The sequence below is a fragment of the Astatotilapia calliptera genome, chromosome 22 (assembly GCF_964374335.1).
Source record: "Astatotilapia calliptera chromosome 22, fAstCal68.1, whole genome shotgun sequence".
In the NCBI taxonomy this organism is placed as follows: Eukaryota; Metazoa; Chordata; class Actinopteri; order Cichliformes; family Cichlidae; genus Astatotilapia; species Astatotilapia calliptera.
Genome location: NC_137442.1, coordinates 11,741,927 through 11,763,007, shown reverse-complemented (window position 1 = coordinate 11,763,007; position 21,081 = coordinate 11,741,927). Strand labels below are relative to the sequence as shown.

Below are 21,081 nucleotides of genomic sequence, written 5' to 3'. Positions count from 1 at the left end.
TGACACCACCTGTCCATTATTTTTAGAAGGACAGCTCAGTAGGCCTCTGAGGTGTTCTCATCAAGGTTGTTACTTTCTTTTTAGATCAAACTAAATGATCATTATACAGTCGAAGAGGAAGAAAAAAGCAGCTCACAGTTCAGACTTTTAGGTTGGGTTTTTTTTGTTTTTTTTGTTTTTTACTTTATTGTGCTTTTTAAACTCTTGAGTCTTAAATGGTGACTAAACATGCAAATCAGAAAAATAATAACAGAGGTGATAAATTGCAGCCTGAAATAGAACCTAAACAAATTAAAATCTCTGAATGGGAACACTGATGTAATGGTTTAGTGGACTGCATTCTCATGTTTGTAACAAGTGGTTATTTGAGTTACTGTTACCTTCCTATCAGCCTGAAGCAGTCTGGCCATTTTCCTCTGACATCAAGAACTGCTGCTCACTGGATATTTTTTCCCTAGAGATGGTTATGGAAAAATCCCATCAGATCAGCAGTTTCAGACCAACCCAAATGCCGCCAACAACCATGCCACATTCAAAATCACCTAAATCACCTTTCCTTTCATTTCTGATGCTCAGTTTGAACTTCAGGAGATCATCTTCATCATGTCTGCATGTCTAAGTATTGATGTATTGAGTTGCTGCCATGCGACTGGCCGATTAGACATTTGCATTAACAAGGAGTTGAGCAAATGCACCTCATAAGGTGGCTCGTAAGTGTATACCCTCCCTTTTGTTTTTATCTGTTTGCAGCTTGTGAAACAGAGCAGGAAATTCCTCTAGGACTGCAGGACTCACAGACACACAAACTAGGAGGAGTGCCAAGACCGAATCCCAAGACACAAAACACACTCACTTGCAGATAAAAACAAGAGTAGGTTAAAAGACACTGAAAAGACAAGGGAGACCTGGGGTGTATACACACAGATACTACGTGGACAAATCGGAGTGGAAACATGTGAAAAATGAAGAGCTGAAACTAATCAAAGGCAATGGGACAAGAGAGGTAAAACTAACTATAAAGCACAAAAGACTATCAAAACAGCACAGGAACCAGCATGACATAGAAACAAGTACCACAAAGACAAGATACAAGGGAACATGGGGGTACCAGTAAAAACGGAAAATAAACTACATCTCTAACCGCAACAGTCTTACTTTAAAAAAAGGTACCAAAACTAAGAAACGTAAAGAGTAAACTGAGAAAACAATTAAGGAAATTATACCGGAAATATCTACCCGAAAAAACATCATTCAAAACTCAAAACGTAATGAGCACAGGAGTCTACACTCGCCTAGAAAGGAAGCACAACTAAGAACAATGAAACTCATCCCAGGACCTACATATTAATAGAAACCCCTTAGACAACAGCCACAAAACCCCAGGTCCATGATAGTTTGTGTTTCTATCTTCCCCTATGCTCCAAGGCTCCTGGGTCTTTTTAGTCATTTTAGGACGTTTGCAGCTCAATCAAGTGATCATTTTTTCTAATGTCTTACGCCTCAGTGTACTGCATTTGGGTCCTCTCTTCTCCTTACGTTGCTTTTTTATTTTCTGGTCTTGGCTCTGTATGATGCCACTGAGATGAGATACTCCAGATCAGCTCATTTCAGGCACATAGCTCTGGCAGTAAAACCTGCTTACTGTTAGCACTATCACTGTTTAAATATTTTGCTTCCAAGAGGCAGCCAATCAAATGAAAACAGCCTTAAAGGGAGGGTGGCCTAACAATGATTGATTAAAGGATTATTATTTTGAACTCTAAATCATCAAAACTATTATGGCAGAATCCAAAAAATATATATTTAGATGGAAACGAGAGTACCCCTTTAGATTGTGTTTACTCAAGGCTCTTTGTGATGTGTCTCAATCAGCCTCATGGTAGCAGTTTGGGATTCAGAGTGTTTCTGAAAGAGTCACCAACCATGTCATTGACACATAACCTACTCTGCCTCCTTAGCCACAGGTATTGTAATACCTAATGAAATGACATTGAAATGTCAGGTAATAAGACTATAGCTGCTGAGTGGAGTGCTTCTAACATGCCTGCCTGCTTTGGCAACCTCACTCACACCCATAAAGTGTCCTGCCTCTCTGCTCTTGTAGCGCCGGGTGTGCTGATCTCATTCTTTGTAAGTGAATTTTCTGAGAACAGCTGAGTGGACTTTACATGCTGCTGCTTTCAGAGCAAGCCATTGTACTCCCTGCTCTCCATCTGAACTTAGCCCTGCAGGGATCAGATCAGTGTGCATTTAATTAAAGCATAGGTAATGCACTAGGTGGATAGATAATCCATTTTAGTTACGATACCCCCTCCGCTCATAATTATTACACTGTTTCTATTTCCCTATAAGGGGTGATCAGGTCGCCTGTTGGCCTTCCTCTCCACTCTATCTGTCTCCATCTTTCTGTCGTGCATTCTCATCAGGCTCCTGCAGAACTGACTACATGATGCGGTACTGCAAGCCTGTCGTCACTTTCATGGTAATCTGTGCTGCTTGATTGTGTGCTGTTGCATGTAATCAGTCTCAGTTGTGTTTTCCGTGAGTTTTCGTCCTGCTGCTCATCAGTGACGGTTGGAACTGTTCAAACAAACACACAGTTGAGCAAATACGAAGTTGTTAAGATTTCTGAGAGCCATGCCTTATGATGAATGAAGGTCTTTTATATTTTTATTTTGTTGCAATGAGGTTTGATTACATCAACAAGAGTGGGCCCTTTGGAATCAATACGTTTTTCATCAGCTCGTTTTGATGTGATCAATACATTCTGCTGTTTCTCTATTCACTTTGAACAGTGAGGACAGATGAGCTCTTGGTTGATCAGGGCCTGGAGACAGCTGTCTTCTTTAGGATTTGGGACACATTTACGTTATACAATACTGTGCAAAAGTCTCAAGGCACCCTTATTTTTTGTATTTTGCCAGGAAAGTGGGAAGGAGCTGCAGCAGTCACAGTCAAACATACATGGAAAGGTTGAAGTTCAATATTTGGCGTGACCATCTATATTCTTCAATACAGCCTGAACTCTATTAGGCAAGCTTTCTTGTCATTTCTTTAAGCAGTCTTCAGGCTTTTTGAAGGATTTTTAAAGCTCATATTTGGATGTCGGCTGCCTTTTGTTCTGTTCTGTGGTGGGATGCTCTCACACTGCTTCAATAATGTTGAGATCTGGGTTCTGCCACTTCTTCTTTTTGAATTTTTGTTGATTCAACTGAAGAAATAAGAACAAATGACGTATTTTTAAGACAAACAAAACAAGCAAACAAAAAATCTGTCTCCTCTGAAGCAAAATATAAAGAAGTAGGGGCCGACTCAAGGGTTTTGCACACTCACTCAAACTTTTATATTTTCCATCCTTCTCCTAAAGTTGCATCGTTAATCAGCAACATAGCAATATGGGAAAACGTATTCATCTCGCTACCTGCCTCCACCCACTCACCATCGCTGCTTCCTCTTTCCAATTAAGCTCACCAAGACATGCTGGATGATTATGGAGGAACTTATTTCCAAAAGGCATGCCTCAGTTAGTCTGGCGCTACAGCAGATGGGAATTGTGAGAGTAACACTCATTCATCCTGGCAAGCTAACCAGCACTCTGTCTGCAATTAAGAAGTTGTGGGCAGTCAAGTGAACTCAGTGTTTTTCGCATCAGTATTGCATGTTGCTGCTAAAAAGAGTGGGAAAAAAGACTCTGGGTTACCATTACATAAAGTGTGTTACTGATAAAAGAAAATTGAAATCCAGCCCATGGCCCTAAATTTCAGTGAATGGTGTATATTAAGTAATAGCATCCTAATCTACTTTTTTCAGCCTCATTCAAGCCTAAAGGTAAAACCTTTCCTTTCCCCCCCCCCCCTTCTTTTAAAAAAAGAAATAAATAAAACTCTTATTTCTAGTGTCTGTAAGTCACTAGTAGGGCAGTAATTCTGCAGCACATGCTGAGGAAGCAACCTTGGACAGCTTGCTGTCTGTTCGTGACACCTCTTGTATTTCAAATTAATTATAATTCTGATGGCTCAAAAAACAATCCAAGCACAACTGTACAGTAGACTATAAATAATGGATGGGTAGATGCACTGAGGGATTTAATTTAACACAGAGTAAGGGAAAGAGAATGACCCATGAGAAGCAATCATGTGGCGTAAATTGGCCTGGGGGCTGATGAACTCAGATGTGTGGTAGTGATGCTGTTATAAAAAAAATGAGCCAGTATGTGTCGCTCTTACCCCAAGTAGCCCGAGCACATTTTGGTGTGCGCGTTGCTTTACCGTAATGTTTTCATGCCTTAGAAGCATTCAGAGGGAAGCAGTAGTTGACCAAAGGCATATTTGATATTAGTACATGTCCGTTATAACATCTTATTCTCGTTAAAGTTATACCAAATTAAAAAATAAATAAATACACACACACACACACACACACACACACACACACACACACACACACACACACACACACACACACACACACACACACACACACACACATTTTCACGTTTCGCTTCTATTACATTGTTTACAACCCAAAATAACGGCGTCAACTTAAGACTTCTCGCGATAGTTGCAGCAGCAGCTGAGATCCCTGAAGCAGAGGGATTTGACATGTCAACAAAAGAGATAAATTATCACCACACAGGTAACCTAACATGTTGTAATTGTGCCGGTGAGCAAACATGAATACTCTCTGTGAGTTGATGTGGTAGAAAAATTATATATATATATAAAAAAACCCACAAAAGATAAACGTAGAGAAAGCGAGAGTGTCGTATGGTGTGACTGTCCACTTAGCTTTTGTGACAATCACTGTACTTTTACATGAGCGATGATTAACCCGTTACTCTATTTCATGTATCTGGGTGTGTCTTTCAAAGCTCGGGGTGGCATTTGAGAGACTTGTACTGATGTGAGTTATCGTTTAAATAGATTCAAATCCGCGTAGATAACTTATTTTAAAGGCTATGGCGTTAGCACAGAGACTAACGCGTTGTTTTTGTTACTTTTTAGCACTTGTGGAGTTTTTATATAGCTGAAAATATGTTTTTATCAAACTTTAGCCTAGCTAAAAGCTAAGCTGATATTGCTAAACTCTATGCTGTTGAGTATTCACAAAGCAAGCGCAATGACCAAGACTTCCTTTAACTTCTCTAAATTTCCTTCTCTTTATCCTCTTTAAATTGCTCCCTAAAGGCATGTAAATGTCTCCTGGTGTGGAATAACCTGACAGGGAAACACGTGAACCTCCCTCCAATCCATCCTCTCCAGCAGCATCGTCACCTGCAGTGTCCATGACGACCCCTCCTCTCGTGTCACCTTTTGGCGGGCAGCCGCCACCTCAGCAGCAGCAACAGCAGCAGCAGGCTCAGGCAGCACGGGACGTCAACACGGCCTCGCTGTGTCGCATCGGTCAGGAGACGGTCCAAGACATCGTCCTCAGGACCATGGAGATCTTCCAGCTCCTCAGAAACATGCAGGTATGGTCACGTTTGTAGCTCTAGAACCAATGTGAGACTCTTAAGTATGACACAAGATGAGTAAAATTAAAGGTTTGGACACGCTGTCATGAAAACAGACCAGCCAAAAGATGTAAGGGGGGGAAAAAAAGAGATACTAACATAACATGATGACTATTATTCTAATAACAAAGCAAATGCCAGTCAGGATGGCAGTTCTTTATCAACACATTTTGATGCAGGATTTAAAAACAACAGGATGCCTGCAGTCTTGATGGTAAATGGGAGACGACCACAGCCAGCAAGAAGCGCAGTGCAGTTAAAAGGCCAAAATCACTTGATTTGAGAAGCCTGCAGAGGCAGTTTAAGGTTCATTAAAATAATGTGGCATGTAGATTGTATTCTGAAAGAATTTGGCAGAAAGTACAAAGATGTAAGGAAGCTTTTAATCAGTGTCTAGGCTCCAAATATGCCTTTTTCACAAATTACATTTTGACAACTAGGAGCAGGAAAAGTACAGACCCTTTTTTATGCCTTCAATCATTAAGGCAGGGAAAATACATATTAGCATAAGGCAGTGCCTCTTAAATCTGGGGACAGGAACCACAGCATAAAACTGAAGTTAAATTAATATCACTTAAAAAAAATTTAAGTGCATTTTTCCATGCAGCAATGTGATATGACAACCATTGTCAAAGTGATTGCGATAAATCCAACACTGGCTAAGCAAGGATGTTGCCTTTGTGTGGTTTCCTCCTGTGTTTGCAGGGCTTTGTTTATGTTGTCATAACAAAGAAGGAGCGCTCGTAGATAAGACTCATGAAGTCATCCTACATATATCATTGAGCTGAACGTATTGCTTTTATGTCAGATGTGTTAGTGCACTTTCCTTCCAAATGTTTTCTTTTATTTCCAAACAGTGCATCAGTCTTTACTGCATTTAAGTGCCAGCGGATGCTTGTTATTATTCCTTGAGATCATTTATTTGTGCATTAGCTTGGTCTGCAGTTCACATGTAGTTCAGCTTTGACCTCATCTTAAAGATGCAACTGGAATGAGTTTATCGTGGATGTCTGCCTGCTCCTCCGAGACGCCGCTCCCGCACCTTGTTAAGATCACAGCCAGCGAGATGGGCCGAGCGAGCGCGACCTCAGCCGCAGAATGCACAAACAGCATTGTTGTGACTTGTTTTTTTAGATCACAGGCCGCCTTTATACTTGTAAAAATTCCTCATGTGTCTTCTCCTCCCTCCACTCCTTCCGTCTCTCTCTGTCTGTCTCCCTTCTGCTTCTCTCTTTGCTTGCCCTCAAGGCAGGCTTGTTTCATGCTATGCAGGATGTTTATAATCAGACAGTGCTGCTCCAGAGGCTTGTCGATCCTCTCAATAAAAAACATGTCATGCTGCTCTTTAACACCCATTGTTGTTGAAAGCCAGTTTTGCAGCCTCAGTATGGGAGTGAGTGGGGAAAAAAGAAACCATTCAAAGTGCTTGAGCTGAAGCTGTTTATCTTTTGATGCTGCGCAGTTTATGTTTGGTGCTTTAAATTGTGATTATTAAAACCACATGCCATATTGTTGCAGGATCACAAACGTGTTAAACACATTTTAAAGCGTCTTTTCAGACTGATGGCTCCCGTTCTTAAGTAGAAAGAACACTATCACTTTTTTATCAGAGGATTTCCTAATGCTTTCTTATCAGCTGGGGAACAACAGAGGCTTCGTGATGCTTTGGCAGTCAGTGAGGATCAATAAGTTTAGCTTTTTTATTAGCACTAAGAAAATTCTAGTACTTTATTTAACACAGAGTTTCCCCGTTGGTTCTTCTTAGCTGCCTAATGGAGTCACTTACCACCCCAACACCCACCAGGACAGGCTGGGGAAACTCCAGGAGCATCTACGAACGCTTTCTGTGCTCTTCCGCAAGCTGCGCCTCGTCTACGATAAATGCAACGAAAACTGTGCCGGCCTCGACCCCATACCTCCAGAGGTGAGACACGACAACACTAAGAAATATGCTAATCACAGCTTTCTCTTACTGACGTTATTGAATTTCTGTTAAAAGTTGGTAAAATAGTCACATTTGTGAAACTTCCTTCCATTTCCAACCCGTTGTGCTTTTTCCCCATTTCCTGTCACATATATACACACAGTTATATCAGTTATTTTATACCACCAGTGGTGCACTTTCCATAATTATTAAAAATAAAGTTGTGAAGTTTATTAATGAAATGTTTTTGCAACATTCATCAATACAAAATATTTCAGAAGAAACATGTAATAATGAAGAATGTGTCAAAATACAGTCATACAAACGGGGGGAAAAAATTAAAGAAGATTAGAAAAGCATAAATGTAAGCTCCAAATGATTGAACAGTTGGTGTATTAATATAAAACAGAGTCATGAAAGTGCAGCATCAAGAATGAAAATACAGTGCAACTCAGTAGTTAACAATAAAATAAAAAAGCCTTAAAGGTTTAAAAGAAAAGTAAAAAGTTATAAGAAAGCTTGCCGATATATTTAAATCTTTAAAAGAGGTCTAAAAGGAAATGGCAGCAGTTTGTTACATAACAGAGGAGCTCTAACAGCTAACGCTCAGCCGCCTTCAGTCTTTTAAGTGTGAGGTGGGAACAGTTAGCAGGTTCTTACATTGGCTGGTTGGTTAGGGGACAACAGAGTGCACTTATAAATCATAAAAGGATTGACGAGGAGGGAAAATTAATCTTAAGATGAGCCTGAAACATAAAAAATGGAAAACTTTGAACTTTCCAAAAGGGCTTCTAACATTTCTTTGATCCGTATTTGCTGCACACGCCGGTGCTGTTGCAGAGACTGAAGCAATATGACGCACGTCTACAGTGGCGGCACGCACTGGTTGCATAACGCAGACAAAAGAAGCAGTTGGGATTTGTTGGCTGTGATGTGGAGGAGAGGTGATGACATTGGTGCAAGTTGATTTAAGTATACAAAAGATTGGCGTGCACCTGGGAACACTGAGATTTAATCATGGGTTGATGCATGTCAGTGCACTCGGGTAAAGGTAAGGTAAAGTTAGCCGAAGAGCTCTGTCTGATTACACACATGTACTGATGCACTGAACTTTCCAATGCATTGCCAGCATGGATGTGTGTGAGGACATAAATGTCAGACTCAGTTGGACAATAAATTGTTTTTAAGTCATTAGCTCCATATTACAAAGTCAGTGTGATATGTGATATCAGGCTATGATCTGATTAATTCACCCTGAGTGAGCGAGTGTAATGTGTCCGGCTTCCTGCAGGCTCTATACAGGCACCGCCCTCACCAAAAGGAAATAAAGTATTTGCAGTAGTGAGACATGTTGATTGTGGATTTTGTGTGTTGCTGACATACTGTCCGGAGTCCAGAGTCCACCCAGCCATGCTCAGCCTTAGAAATAACTCCTCTCCCCACCTTAAAGGCTGAGCCCGGCCAACCTATAAAGGAAACTCATTTTGGCCTCTTGTATTCGTGGCCTTACTCTTTTGGTCATTACCCAGGACTCATAATTATAGGTAAAGGTTGGATTTGTAGGTTGACTTGTAAAGTTCAGCTCTCTCTTAATCATGGCAGTCCAGTACAACGCCTATATTTCTGCTCAAACCATACCAATCTGCTGGTCCACCTCTCAATCCGTCTTCCATTCACTCATGAACAACACTCTCCCCCTCTTCACAAAAGATTAATGAAACAAACAAATAAAATTAGTGGGTAAGCAGGCCCGGATCATGCTACAAACATTCTGCTTTGGATTTGGTTAGGTATTACATGCTGAAAGGAGATTAAATGAAATACACATTACTCCCAGCTTAATATAGTTGTTACCTGATAAAACACATTGTATTATACTTTGTATTTTACATATTTTGTCCATTTGTTATTACTTTCAAGATGCTGTCTTACCTCAAATTAGGTCATGCTTTTATTATATAAAGCACACCTGCAACTGCATTTAGGTTTTACATGATGAGGCTGTAAGCGGGGAAGTGCTGATACTACATTTTAAGTTGACTGATTGATCTTTTTAGATGTGAACGTCAACAAATGCTTTATATGCTTGTCAGGATTTTTTTTTTTTTGTGCTTTCAGCCGTCGCCTCACATAGTCCGGCTTTTCGTAAAAGCTGTCTGCTAAATTAGGAAGCTGTTGGTTTAAAGGAAGTAGGCCATTGTAACTTCCATATCCCCTTGCTCATGCACACACACACCCTCTCACAAAGCTGCTCACACAAACACACACATATTTACCCTGGGGAACTCTTATCTCACCTACTCCCTCTAGGTCTGTCTTTTCTCTGCCTGCAGCAGATTCATTGGTCGTTTCAGGTGAGTCTCCAGAGCCTCTTTACTGCTGGTTACAGTCACCATCCACCTTCAGGAGCAACAACACCACTTTGCCTCTTAGCCCCGCTCCTTCCGTGCCTGCCTTCACAGAATGATTGCACAATTGTATCCCCCCCCCCGACACACACATAAATGTACAACATAGAAATGCAAGTGGTGCAGTGTAACTTGGCACAATAGCATGTTTTCGCCACATGTGCAATTCCACACGCACTGGCTCGCTGGGGGTGCACTCTGTGAGGCACCATGCGGGGCTCCGGCACGGCTATCCACTACTGTTTGATTGGATTTATGACTGCGGCAGTCCCTTCCCAATTTCTACAGATTGGCTCGGAGCTAATCTTTCTCACCAGGCTCCTACTGAGGATAAAGGAGGATGTGGGAGGAGACCAGTCTTAAATTGGAACAAATTTGTGATGGCTGCCACCACGTACATTTTCTGCATTGAGGAGTACAGTCAGCGAGAGGGATTTTGAACGATCTGTTCAAAGTGACTCTCGTGTGCAGTTGTGCCCTTAAATCAAAGCCGGTGACGGGTTTTCTTTGACATTTTCCTTTTGCCGTTCCTTCATTGAGTCATTACACCATCTGGCTATTTTTTTTCCTTCCCCTGCTCATTCCACCTTATTTAAATGTTTATTCATTTCCCCCCGAGGCTGAGACCCAGTCCGGTGCTGACCAGCCAATAGCTCCTCTCACCATGTTTGTCTGGGGCTGAGGGGTTGTTGATTTTGGCCCCAGCATGCATGCCATTTATCATCCTAGAGAATTCAGGTGGCTGCCTGACAGCCGCTCACTATTGGCTGCCTGAAACAGGAAGTGGAATCAATGACTCGGGCAGCGTGACCTCATCTCAGCCTAATTAGCAGCAGACCCGTTTAATGAACAGCTGGACCAACTGCACACGTCAGCGCTTTCGCCCCTTTTTCTTTCCACTTGTCGTTCGTTGCAGCTTTTTGCTTGCCCCTTCTCAGACTTTAATCTGCTTTCTTCCTTTTTAGATGCATTTTTCTTCCTCCTCCCCACATTTTCTACCACTTTCATCTTCTTTTCTCTGATATCTGCTAGATATTGGATCTCTGCTCATTTCCTTCTTTCTCTCGGGCCGGTCTGTTTGTCCTTGTTGGCTTTGTCTCTCTGTCTTTTTCTGCTTTTCCCATGTTGTTCTTTCCCTGTGGTCCCAAGTCTTGCTCTCCTCTTGTCATTTCCTGCAGTGAACAGCTATGCCATTTCATTTCCCTCTCCTCTTACACATTCACCCTGCTGTTTTTTTTTTCCAGTCTTTTTTTACCCTTTTCTTTTTGTCTCACTGAGGCAACCTGGAGAACTTCATTAGGCCATTCTTCTCTGTCAGCCAGGAAACCACATCCATCTTTCTGTGGAAGAGGCAGGGGTTATGACTCACACTTTGACGTGCACGTGCTGCATAGCTACATGTACACACACACACACACACACACACACACAAAATACACTCTCCATCCATCTCTCCCAACCTACTCAGCACATTTCATTTTCCCCCCGCGGGCTGCCAAACTGAGCCCACCACCTTTAAAATGTGATATGTCGTTGGCTTCGGCCTCAAATTATCTAATGAAAAAACTTTCATCTTTTCCTGCTCAAAGTTGAAGGCGAGCTCATAGTTTGTCTGGTATAATATCCTGCACATGTCCTTGCTGTCTTTTCTCCCTCCAAGAGTCAGAGTTTACAGTTTGGCGCAGAGCTAAGCCTGGAAACTGACAGGAGTAAAGAAACTTTTTCCAGACTTTTATGTCTTTTTGTCATTCTTTATTTTCTTCTTTGTCTGCCTTTCTTTTTCCCGTGCCCATTTTCTGTTCTCACCTCTCTCTGGCTCTTTTCCCACGACTCTTGCCCTCTTCAGTGCTATCCTACTCTATTAGTCTCCTCTCTCTGTCTGTATTTTATTTTATTTTTTTATAACTTCCTTTGTGCTTGTCTTGATATTGTCTGGCTCCAACTCTACTCATACACTAGTCAGTCATTGCTTCCAGATGAATCAGGTTACTTAAATCAGCCGTCGACTGTCTGCAGGGCCTCTGCTCCAGCTGCACAACACGGGCCAAAATCTGTAGTCAGTCATAATTTACTGCTTTGCCAAGTCATTATTGGAGGAAGGTTTGCTATTCCACCATATGGGATATTTTTTTTATTAGCTAATGTTGCTTGGAGACTGTCCTACCTAATCTATGTTTGTGATCTTGTCTGGTATGGCAGTATTGTTTTGGAAAGGAAAACAATGTTTTTCTAGATGTTTTTTTGTAACAGGAACTTCTTGCTTCCAGTATTACAAACCATAGCAGAGTCGTCCACAGCCTTTATTAAAACCCATAAAATGTCATGCTATATAAAACTGTTGCTGTCTTTTGAGAATATGAAACTCAGGTTTGACTCCATTTTCACTGCGTGTGCTTTACAGTCTATTATTTTGTTGTTGACAAAATTCAATTTTGTGCAGTCGCTCTGCAAAGATAGCATAACATCAATCACACATTGTCAGTGCAGGTCTTTTATATCCTTGCTGTCTGTGTGTTATGAGGAACAGTGTGTTCTCAAGACATTCATAGATTACTTGATGTGTGACTGCAGCAAGCCTCCTGCTCCCCTACCCACACCGAGGTGCCCACTAGGGGGCAGTGTGACGCAAAGCAGCAGGCAGTGACCCTGTCGGCTCTCGGGAACGCTGCCTCGCCTGAAGGCTCTTGCACATCAGCCTCACTCTAGTGTCAAGCAGACAAGGTCAAGCACACAGAGTGTTTAAAAATGAATTAATCTCCCACTCGCTTTTCCCTCTCACTCTTTTCCTGTCCCTGTCTTTCCACGTTGAAGAGAGTGTTCGAGAACTTGCACACAATCCCCATTTTCACCACTTTGTGGGAACAATCGTGCGAGAAGGCATAGAGATATGTTGAATATAGCTTAGTTGAGATTTCCCATACACATGTAAATGTGGCCTATAACTGCGCTCAGTGGGCGTATAGGAAAGATGTGACTAGGCAGCACAGTGCTTTTAATTTATTTGGACCTTAGACGTTAGATTGGGGAAAAACATAGAAGTAGGAAAGAGAATAATTGCATCAGGAGGTGAATCTTTAAACAGATTTTATTGAAAAAACTACGATATGGATCTTACTGTGCGACTCCAAGCAGGGAAACACAATCCAGTTATCTGAATAAGTCAGCATTTTGGGAGCGATCCTCTTACGCTTGTCTTGCTTACAGTAAGTAATACAGCCACATTTTTTTGTTTGCTGTCCCTTCCAGCAACTGATACCCTTTGTGGAAGATGACGGCTCCAAACATGAAGACCGATCAGGTGGACAGAGCCGCTCTGCCAGTGAGGAAAGGAGAGAAATCCTGGAGGTCAACAAGGTATGGTGTTCTGGATGAACAGCACAACACTGACAGGCTTACAGGTTTGATTTCCAGCCTGTAACAACACGAGGAGAAGCTTATTAGAGAAAAAATGGGAAAGGTTTGAAAAGGCTCACAGTGATATCTCAGTCTCTTTTTATTTCAGCTATAAACATGGTGTTATTTCAGTGATGTTTCAGTATCATTGTACAGACAAGACATGATAATTAGGCGTGCAATTTATTCCAGATGAATAATTTTACTCAACATCATTAACCCGAATTTTTAATTGCAGGTTTGCTCTTATTTGAATTGCAACCATCCAGGTTGTACAGAAGGTTTGTGCAAAAACAAAATTAAGAGGCCACACTTGATAAACTTTGTCTGATGATAGTGGTTGTGTGTTTAAAGGAGGTCATGATACGACTGGGAAATCCTATTAACCACAAATGCATTTTACAACATTTTCCTGGGGACTAGATTCATCCTCAGCTATCTTTTTTTTTTTTTAGTTTAATTTTTATCAAAACCTGAATCTCCTGGTCAGTCAGGGAACCTGAGGAGCAGTTTGAAGACCCAATATTTGAACCTAATGACATTTTTCCAACTGTGCAGGAGGAGCGTACGGTTAAAATGAAGGAGACTCATCTCATATGAGGTTTACTGTTGATCTTATTGAACCGAGCAGATATTATGTTGTGACTGATTCAAAATGAACTCAATTTGATATGTTGTGCAGCTGATTCTGTTTTAATGCGCACCACTCAAGCATCACCTCCACATTTAATCCAGCACAGTGTGGTATACATATTTTATTGTAGTAATTATTATTGTTATTATTATTATTATTGGGCTTTTAAAAATTAATTTGAAGTTGTCTAACTTAATTCCTAATTCCTACGTTTTTGAAAAGGCTTTGTAGTCGTGTTGCACCTCGGGTGTCTGAGAGTCGTGTTCGATGTTTGTCTGTCTGCATAAAAGTGTTTAATATTAGTTTGAGTGCAGCACCTGGACTGGCTGACTGATTCTTACCATATTTAATGAAGAGGCGGATGTAATTCCAACCTCAGCCTTCCAAGGAAATACAGGGACTTTTGGGAGTATTTGTGAAACATTGGAGTGCTGATATAGACCTACAGGCATGTGATTCTTATATAATCATCATATTAATAATAAGTTTGTTGTCTTTGTTGCCAGTGGCAGGGAAATTGAATAACACATGATGTCTTCCAGGGGGCATCCCTGAGTTTTGCTGACAATGTAGTTCTGTTTAATTGCATTTTCCATGTAATTTTTGCCAATCTGGGAGTTGATTATACAGTAACTTATTTAAATGAGACCTTGGCTGAGTTGCAACTTCCTGTGAACTCACCTGTATGTTAAAAGACATGCTACCGTGTGCCTTACCCATAGACTGTACCTCAAAGATGGATGTAAACACTGGTTACTGGACTATCATTTTAAAACCTCGCTATGCTGATTAATTTAGTTTATTTGAGCCAGAAAGCACAGCAAACTGCACTATTTTTTTTGTAAAATCCATTAAAAATGCTCATACATCAAAGGCGGTGAAAACATCCAAATGAGTATATGAAATTAGCAAAGGTGAGATCTGAAAAGCAGCTGTCAGCTACAGCTTCCTGTTTGGCCTTATCAGCCATATGCCATAACTTTAAGCCTTATTCCTCAGATGGATGAGTTATAATAAAAATCTGCCCCCTGTACTGGTTTTATGGAGGAGGAAACTATCCATAGAGGCCAAAATGTTTTGGGCTTTTTTGTGCTAAGCTGTAAATATACTTTTTAATCCTGTGCAGTTTGACATTTTAACATGGGAGTCTATGGGGCATTGACTGCTTTTCAAGGCAGCCTCAAGCAGCTGCACTGGGAGCTGCAGTTTTCTGTGCTTGCTGCTTCTTAAACCCCAGAGTTTGCTACTTGGCTGTGCCTCAGTCACTCTTTGCTGCTCCCCCACAGTGCAAAGCAGTGAGTAACACTAGCTAATGTTAGCTTAGCAATAGAGTTCACTAATGGCTACTTGTTCTCAGTGCATCACTGACTGCAACACAAACTCCAGAGACAATTTAATTTGTATTTTGCTACTGACAGCGTTAGCAAGGAAGCAAAGTAAGGTTGGACACTAGCTGCTATGTTGGGTGGGTAGAAGTTTGTCTGTGTTAGCAGGTATGTTAACATTTGGTAATGTAAGCCAAAAAAAGCCATTTTATGTGATCATCCTAGCCAAACGGTTTGTGACCAAAGTAACATAAACAGGTTGTTCGATCTGTGGAGGGATCTTGGCCTCTGCTCCAGCTTAGGGATTCATTAGCAAAGCTCTGCACATCCAGTCATAGTGGTGATATTTGGATTTGTTGTGTTTTGGTCTCAGTGTTCATCTACGGTCATGAACACTGACATTGCTAAGGTGTTTGCAACATATGAAAAATAATTAAAACTAATGGCGGTAATAAATCAAAAAGCAGCGAAAATGCTTATCAGCTTTTTAGACACCTCTGTAGTATATAAATACATTTTAGATCGCAGTAACAGACTGAGCTGAGCTGACCTTCAACTACAAAGAGCTGTGTGGGGAAAAAATAGTAGCTGGAGGTGTTTTAAATATTAACAAGAAGAAAGAAGAGATGACTTGATTTTTTTTCCCCATATCTTGTGTAAGGTGTTCACGTTTGGTTTCAATTGTCAGACATCAAACACACCTAAGAGCTTTTTTAAAATTTATTCACTGTCAGATAAGTTTTCGCTCAGCTGTGATAGAGCGGCTATTTTCTAGCGATCTGAAGTGCAGTGCAGCTTTTCTTCGGACTGACATGCCAGCGTCAGTCAGGACTGAAATGTTGAAGGTAGATTAGATCCCAAGTCACGACCTAAACAAACGAGTTGAGTATGAGAAGTCAGTTACATGGAAATGTGGGCCCTTATATGTTAATTAAACAAATTGCACAATAGGAAATGTTGTGGATGAAGCTTTGAGAGGGAAAAGGCTTTTTAGTGTCATCTTATTCTTAAAATAAAGACCCATCCTGATTGATTTAGTAAGGCCTGTGGTTTCTTTGGTAACAGCAATTGCACTGTCAAAAATGCCAAGAAGTATTACACTCATGTCACATTTTGCAGACAAATGTATAGATTGGTTTTGACCTTGTGGATAGATGCACTAAAATTTCTGTGACAGGTTCATAATGGTGTGTTTCAAATACATTTTTTTTCTGAAGCAATAGCAGGAAATGTTGGCTGTATTGGACCCACTTTATCAAAGATTTAAAGTGATGATACTTCATTCAGCGGGGGAAAATAGACCCCATCGCTATGAGTGAAATCTCTGTAGCTACTTCAGAAAATTTAGGCTAGTATAAAAACAGGGTGTGATTTTAGTCTTAAGGATTTGTAGCTCCATATTTTAATTGCACAAGCACAGCGAGATGTCAGAGTGGACTGTGTGGGCGTCTCCAGGTGCACTTGCTATTTTGGTGTATGTAGATCAGCATGTAAAAGAGGAGGATGAAGCTGGAGGCTGTGGTGGTTAATGAACTTCCAGTCAGTCACATCACTGATTTCATTGCGCTAAAGCAGCTGTACCAATCAGACTGCATGACAAGAGCAGATCAACAAGTGACAGCAGGCTTCTAGCAGTCTGAAAACCAGACGCAGATGGTTTGGCTTTTTGTCAGGCATGTTCAATAATGATAGTGATAAATAATACAAAATGTTGGCAAAGCTAAGAGCATTATAGCTTCACTTTTATTTTGTGTTGGGATAAAAGTCGCATATCTACACACAGTCATAATGAACGCGTGTCTTCCAGTTTTGAGTAGGGCTACTTTGCGACATCATGCTGTCATTTGCATACAATTAAAGGTACGGTAAGTACTGTTTTTGAGTTTATTTAAAAGAAAAAGAATGGTGAACTCATAAATGTGCCTTGATTAGTGTGTAATCATGCCTTCCAACAAATTAATGCATTGTCATAAACTTAAAGCAAAAAAATAAAGAGTGAATCCATTAAAAAGTCTTGTGAAGGGGTTGCTGGTTTGTGGAAACCGCTATCTTGCCCCCTGTCGTGTTTTGTGTATGTGGCTAGAAACAGGCCAAATATGTAGTATGCCTTATATAAGTCCCATTTGTGACCTTTAAACTATATATAACCATTTAACATTAGAATAATCTCAATCTCTTCCTCCTCGCCTCAAACGTCATCTCCTGAACTCAAATCAGGATTTATTCCCGATATTGTTACAAATACTTATTGTCAGCTTTTTAGACATGTGACCCTCCCGTCTCAGCTGACAAAGAACTGGCTAAACAACTACAGACAAAAAACAACAAATAACTTCATCCTACTCAGAGTTTTTATTGGTGAAAACTATACGTAGAGGCCAAAACACTTTTGGTAACAGGTTCTAAACATGCTTGTTTCCCCTGTAAAGTTGGGCATGTTAACATGGTAGTCTAAGGGGATTGACTCCCTTTTGGAGCTAGCCTCTAGTGGCTGCATGAAGAACTGCAGCTTTTTAACACTTCCAAATAGTTTTATTTTTCAGCTCCACGGGTCCAGGAAACATCACAAAATTTATACAGAAAGCGAGAGTCCGTCATTGCCAATTGAATCCGGTTTTTAAGACGTCAAACAGAAAGTGAGAGGAGATCTCACCAATTGGTTCATGAATTAATACCCAAATTGGTGTGTGGACAGTGTACCTCTTGCTTGGGTTTTGGTATGATTCTTTTCTTTCAAAGGTGGTAGAGGCTTGTCCGTTTCTTTCAGTGTAAACCTTTGTCAAATTTGCCTCCATGTCTCCTTTTTCAACTCTGACATGTTTTTTTTACTCTCCCATGTCCCCTGGATCGTTTTAGGAAAACGTAACACAATTAATCATTGATTCAGTTAAATAAATAAATAAATAATAATGGATTGGATTTATATAGCGCTTTTCGGGGCCCTCAAAGCGCTTTACAATTCCACTATTCATTCACTCTCACATTCACACACTGGTGGAGGCAGCTACAGTTGTAGCCACAGCTGCCCTGGGGCAGACTGACAGAAGCGCCATCGGCCCCTCTGGGCATCACCAGTAGGCGGTAGGTGTAGTGTCTTGCCCAAGGACACAACGACCCAGACTGTCCGAGCCGGGGCTCGAACCGGCAACCTTCCGGTTACAAGACGAACTGCCAACTCTTGAGCCACGATCGCCCCGCAGCCACGATTGGAGCGATCGTGGCTGCGGGGCGGGGAGGATAGAATCAGTGCTTACAACCACAGATCAAGTTGCCGTGGCATCTGTGCCATGTTGAACTGCTTTGCGATCTTTGAATCTGGAGCTTCATTTTCAGTTCGAGTTTTGTCTGTAATGTTATGGCAGAAGCCGGTGTTTGGAATCTTTTTTCCTTTTCTTTTTTTAGAGCCTGGAATTTCAGGCACATTTTTTACTAAAATTCCAACAAAGCCTCACTTGAATGGAACTCCCACGTTTTTGCACTTCTTCTCCTTCCATGTGGTCTGTACTTACTACCAAAATACCACCTAGATCCATGAAGTGAAATTCAAGGTTAGGAAATTACCAAACAGTTGAATAACTACTTGTGCTGCAAAACAAAACAAAAGGGGTAGGGCGAGAAAAACGTCTGTATTATTAAGGTTGACGAGGGTAAATGGGTTGTTGGTTTGAAAGGAATAGGTGCTTTTACATGGCGTTTGTTTGAACTGGGCGATGCGATATGAAGTAGGTTCTCTAAACACTGACAAACCCTGCTCTGTGATGTTTTGACATTTGTCATAATAGATTATTTTGAGTCCTGGATTAGGTTTAATCTCTCCCTGGGAAGCAGGCCCATCATGACGACAGCAAAGCACTACATGCAAATATCCGCCCTGGGTCGATGAAACCTATACCAGGGAGTTAGAGTACGCAGGCAGCAGCCACACAGAATATCTCCCATATCTCAAGTGAGCATAGTGGTTATTAACAGTGGAGTATGGCATAGATTTAGGTAAAGCACACTGTGCGTTATTTAGGATGACTTTTTATTTCCCCTCGTCAGTAGGGGATTTGCTTTGTTTATATATACAGAGAGTGTGTGTGTGTGTACTGAGTGAGACAAAGAGCTCTTAGTTCTTTCTTCAGTGAGAAGAGATCGAGTTTGCTTTACTCGTGTTTCCAGTGTGTGTGTGTGTGTGTGTGCTGTCTTGACGCCCTGCTCTTCTCTGTTTCTTCTCTTTGTACGTGCATTGTACTGGCTCTGTACAGATTGAACATGCCACTCTGTCTGCGTTTGCTGCAATGATAATAGTCCAAGGTCAGAAGTGTCAGCAGAAGAGATGAGCAGAGCTCCCCTGGCTGCTTTTTAAATGTTAACACTACAGTGAAACATTGCAGCGAGCCTTCTACTCGACTGCACTCAGTCTCTTCACCTTTGCACACAACGCTACCACACCCACAAAAAGAACATTAGAAGCCTGCCGGAGCAAGTGCTTAATCCAATCCTTACAATTCTGGAGTAATGCAAAAAAGGAAGGGGAAAAAAGTATCAGATCTGTGTGTTTCTCTCACATTAAACACAAGAGCTGAAAGTGAATAAAGTTTAGACACCTTTGTATCGAAGTGATAGCCTTATTTGTGACGTGACCTTCCTCTTATGCAAAGCATTAGCATGCAAATTGATTTCTGTCAAGTGATCCGAGTATATACAGATTGGGAAGACAAGCTGTCCTAATGCGCTCTGGGAAAGCTTTTTTCACATTCTGCAATCCTCAACACTAGCAAGACGTTATTATGGAATGTAAATTAAAAACGCTCTTTACACTGTACAAAAGATATGTTATTTCATACTTATTTTTTTAGTTTAGGGCTTGTTGTTGACTTAATAAGTGGGCTTATTTAAAGCATAATTGAGATTTTAATTCATCGTTCCTTTGCAGGCGCCTCCTGTTGTTTTCATGTGGACAAGTAAAACTTTTGTTTACATAAAGCGCTTCTTACCAAACTCTTATGAGTAACCTTCAATCATAACAAACTTGCTGTGTGTGTGTGTGTTTGCTTTGTGAAATATTTGAAAACCTGATTTCCATAGAAGCTTGAAACCTGTATTGTTTACAAGTCTAATAGTCTTCCCTTTTCTTGCATGTGTTGGTGCATTGCTGCATATCTCTGAGCTTTACCGTCCCCTGTGGATCAACTAAAAATGCGAAACCACTGGCAAGAATGTATATCACGTCATCGGCAAGCAAAGTAGACACCCACATGGCATTACTAGTTGTTAGAAATAATACCTTTTATGCTTTGACTTTCCTACTTCAGAAGCTGAAAAACACCCAACAACTGAATATATTTAAATAATGAGTTATAAACCATAGACCATGTGTGCTTTGGATGCTCTGTGGCATGCAGGGTTTATGTCAGTGTATTACAAGCTGTCCAATACAGCTCCACCCTTCTGTCAGCGGACAAAGGACAAAAGCAACAGGTCTTATAGAGCAACAAATCCAAATTTCAAGTGTTTGGTTCAAATTGTCAAGATATTCCAAAATGGTCAGGAGAGAGGTTTAACAGTGGGTGTCTACAGCCATCTGTCAAACATGGTGGAGGCTCTGTCGTGGTTTGGGGGATCTTGACAGCATTGATGGAATTATGAACACAGACAGCAACAGCTTCGTTTTTCCCAGATACATTGCTAATACAGTAAAAGCATAGCTGGATAAAAACACAGACACCACCAGTCGTGGATTGACCTCCCTGGAGCTTGAATCTCAACATTAATGAAGCAGTGTGAGATCATCTTGACAGAACAGAATAAAAGGCAGCAAACATCCAAATAGGAGCTTTGGGTGTCCTTCAAGAAACCTGGAGCACTATTCCTAAAGAATACTTAAAAAAATTACAAGAAAT

At 41.0% G+C, this 21,081-nt stretch overlaps 1 protein-coding gene across 2 annotated transcripts in view; it reads left to right on the top strand.

Annotated features, from left to right (window-relative positions):
• Positions 1–4,529: 4,529 nt before the first annotated feature.
• The window catches only part of med30 (mediator complex subunit 30), a 46,028-nt gene continuing 29,476 nt past the window's right edge, over positions 4,530–21,081 (top strand). The window contains exons 1-4 of one of the 2 annotated variants that reach the window (XM_080296402.1): positions 4,530–4,635; positions 5,187–5,470; positions 7,278–7,436; positions 13,091–13,198. In XM_080296402.1, coding sequence (XP_080152528.1) covers positions 5,285–5,470; positions 7,278–7,436; positions 13,091–13,198 — 453 coding nt within the window. In that variant the 5' untranslated portion in view covers positions 4,530–4,635; positions 5,187–5,284. Of the gene's footprint in view, positions 4,636–4,789; positions 4,903–5,186; positions 5,471–7,277; positions 7,437–13,090; positions 13,199–21,081 lie in introns of those variants that run through there. The other variant, XM_080296403.1, reaches the window with a different exon arrangement.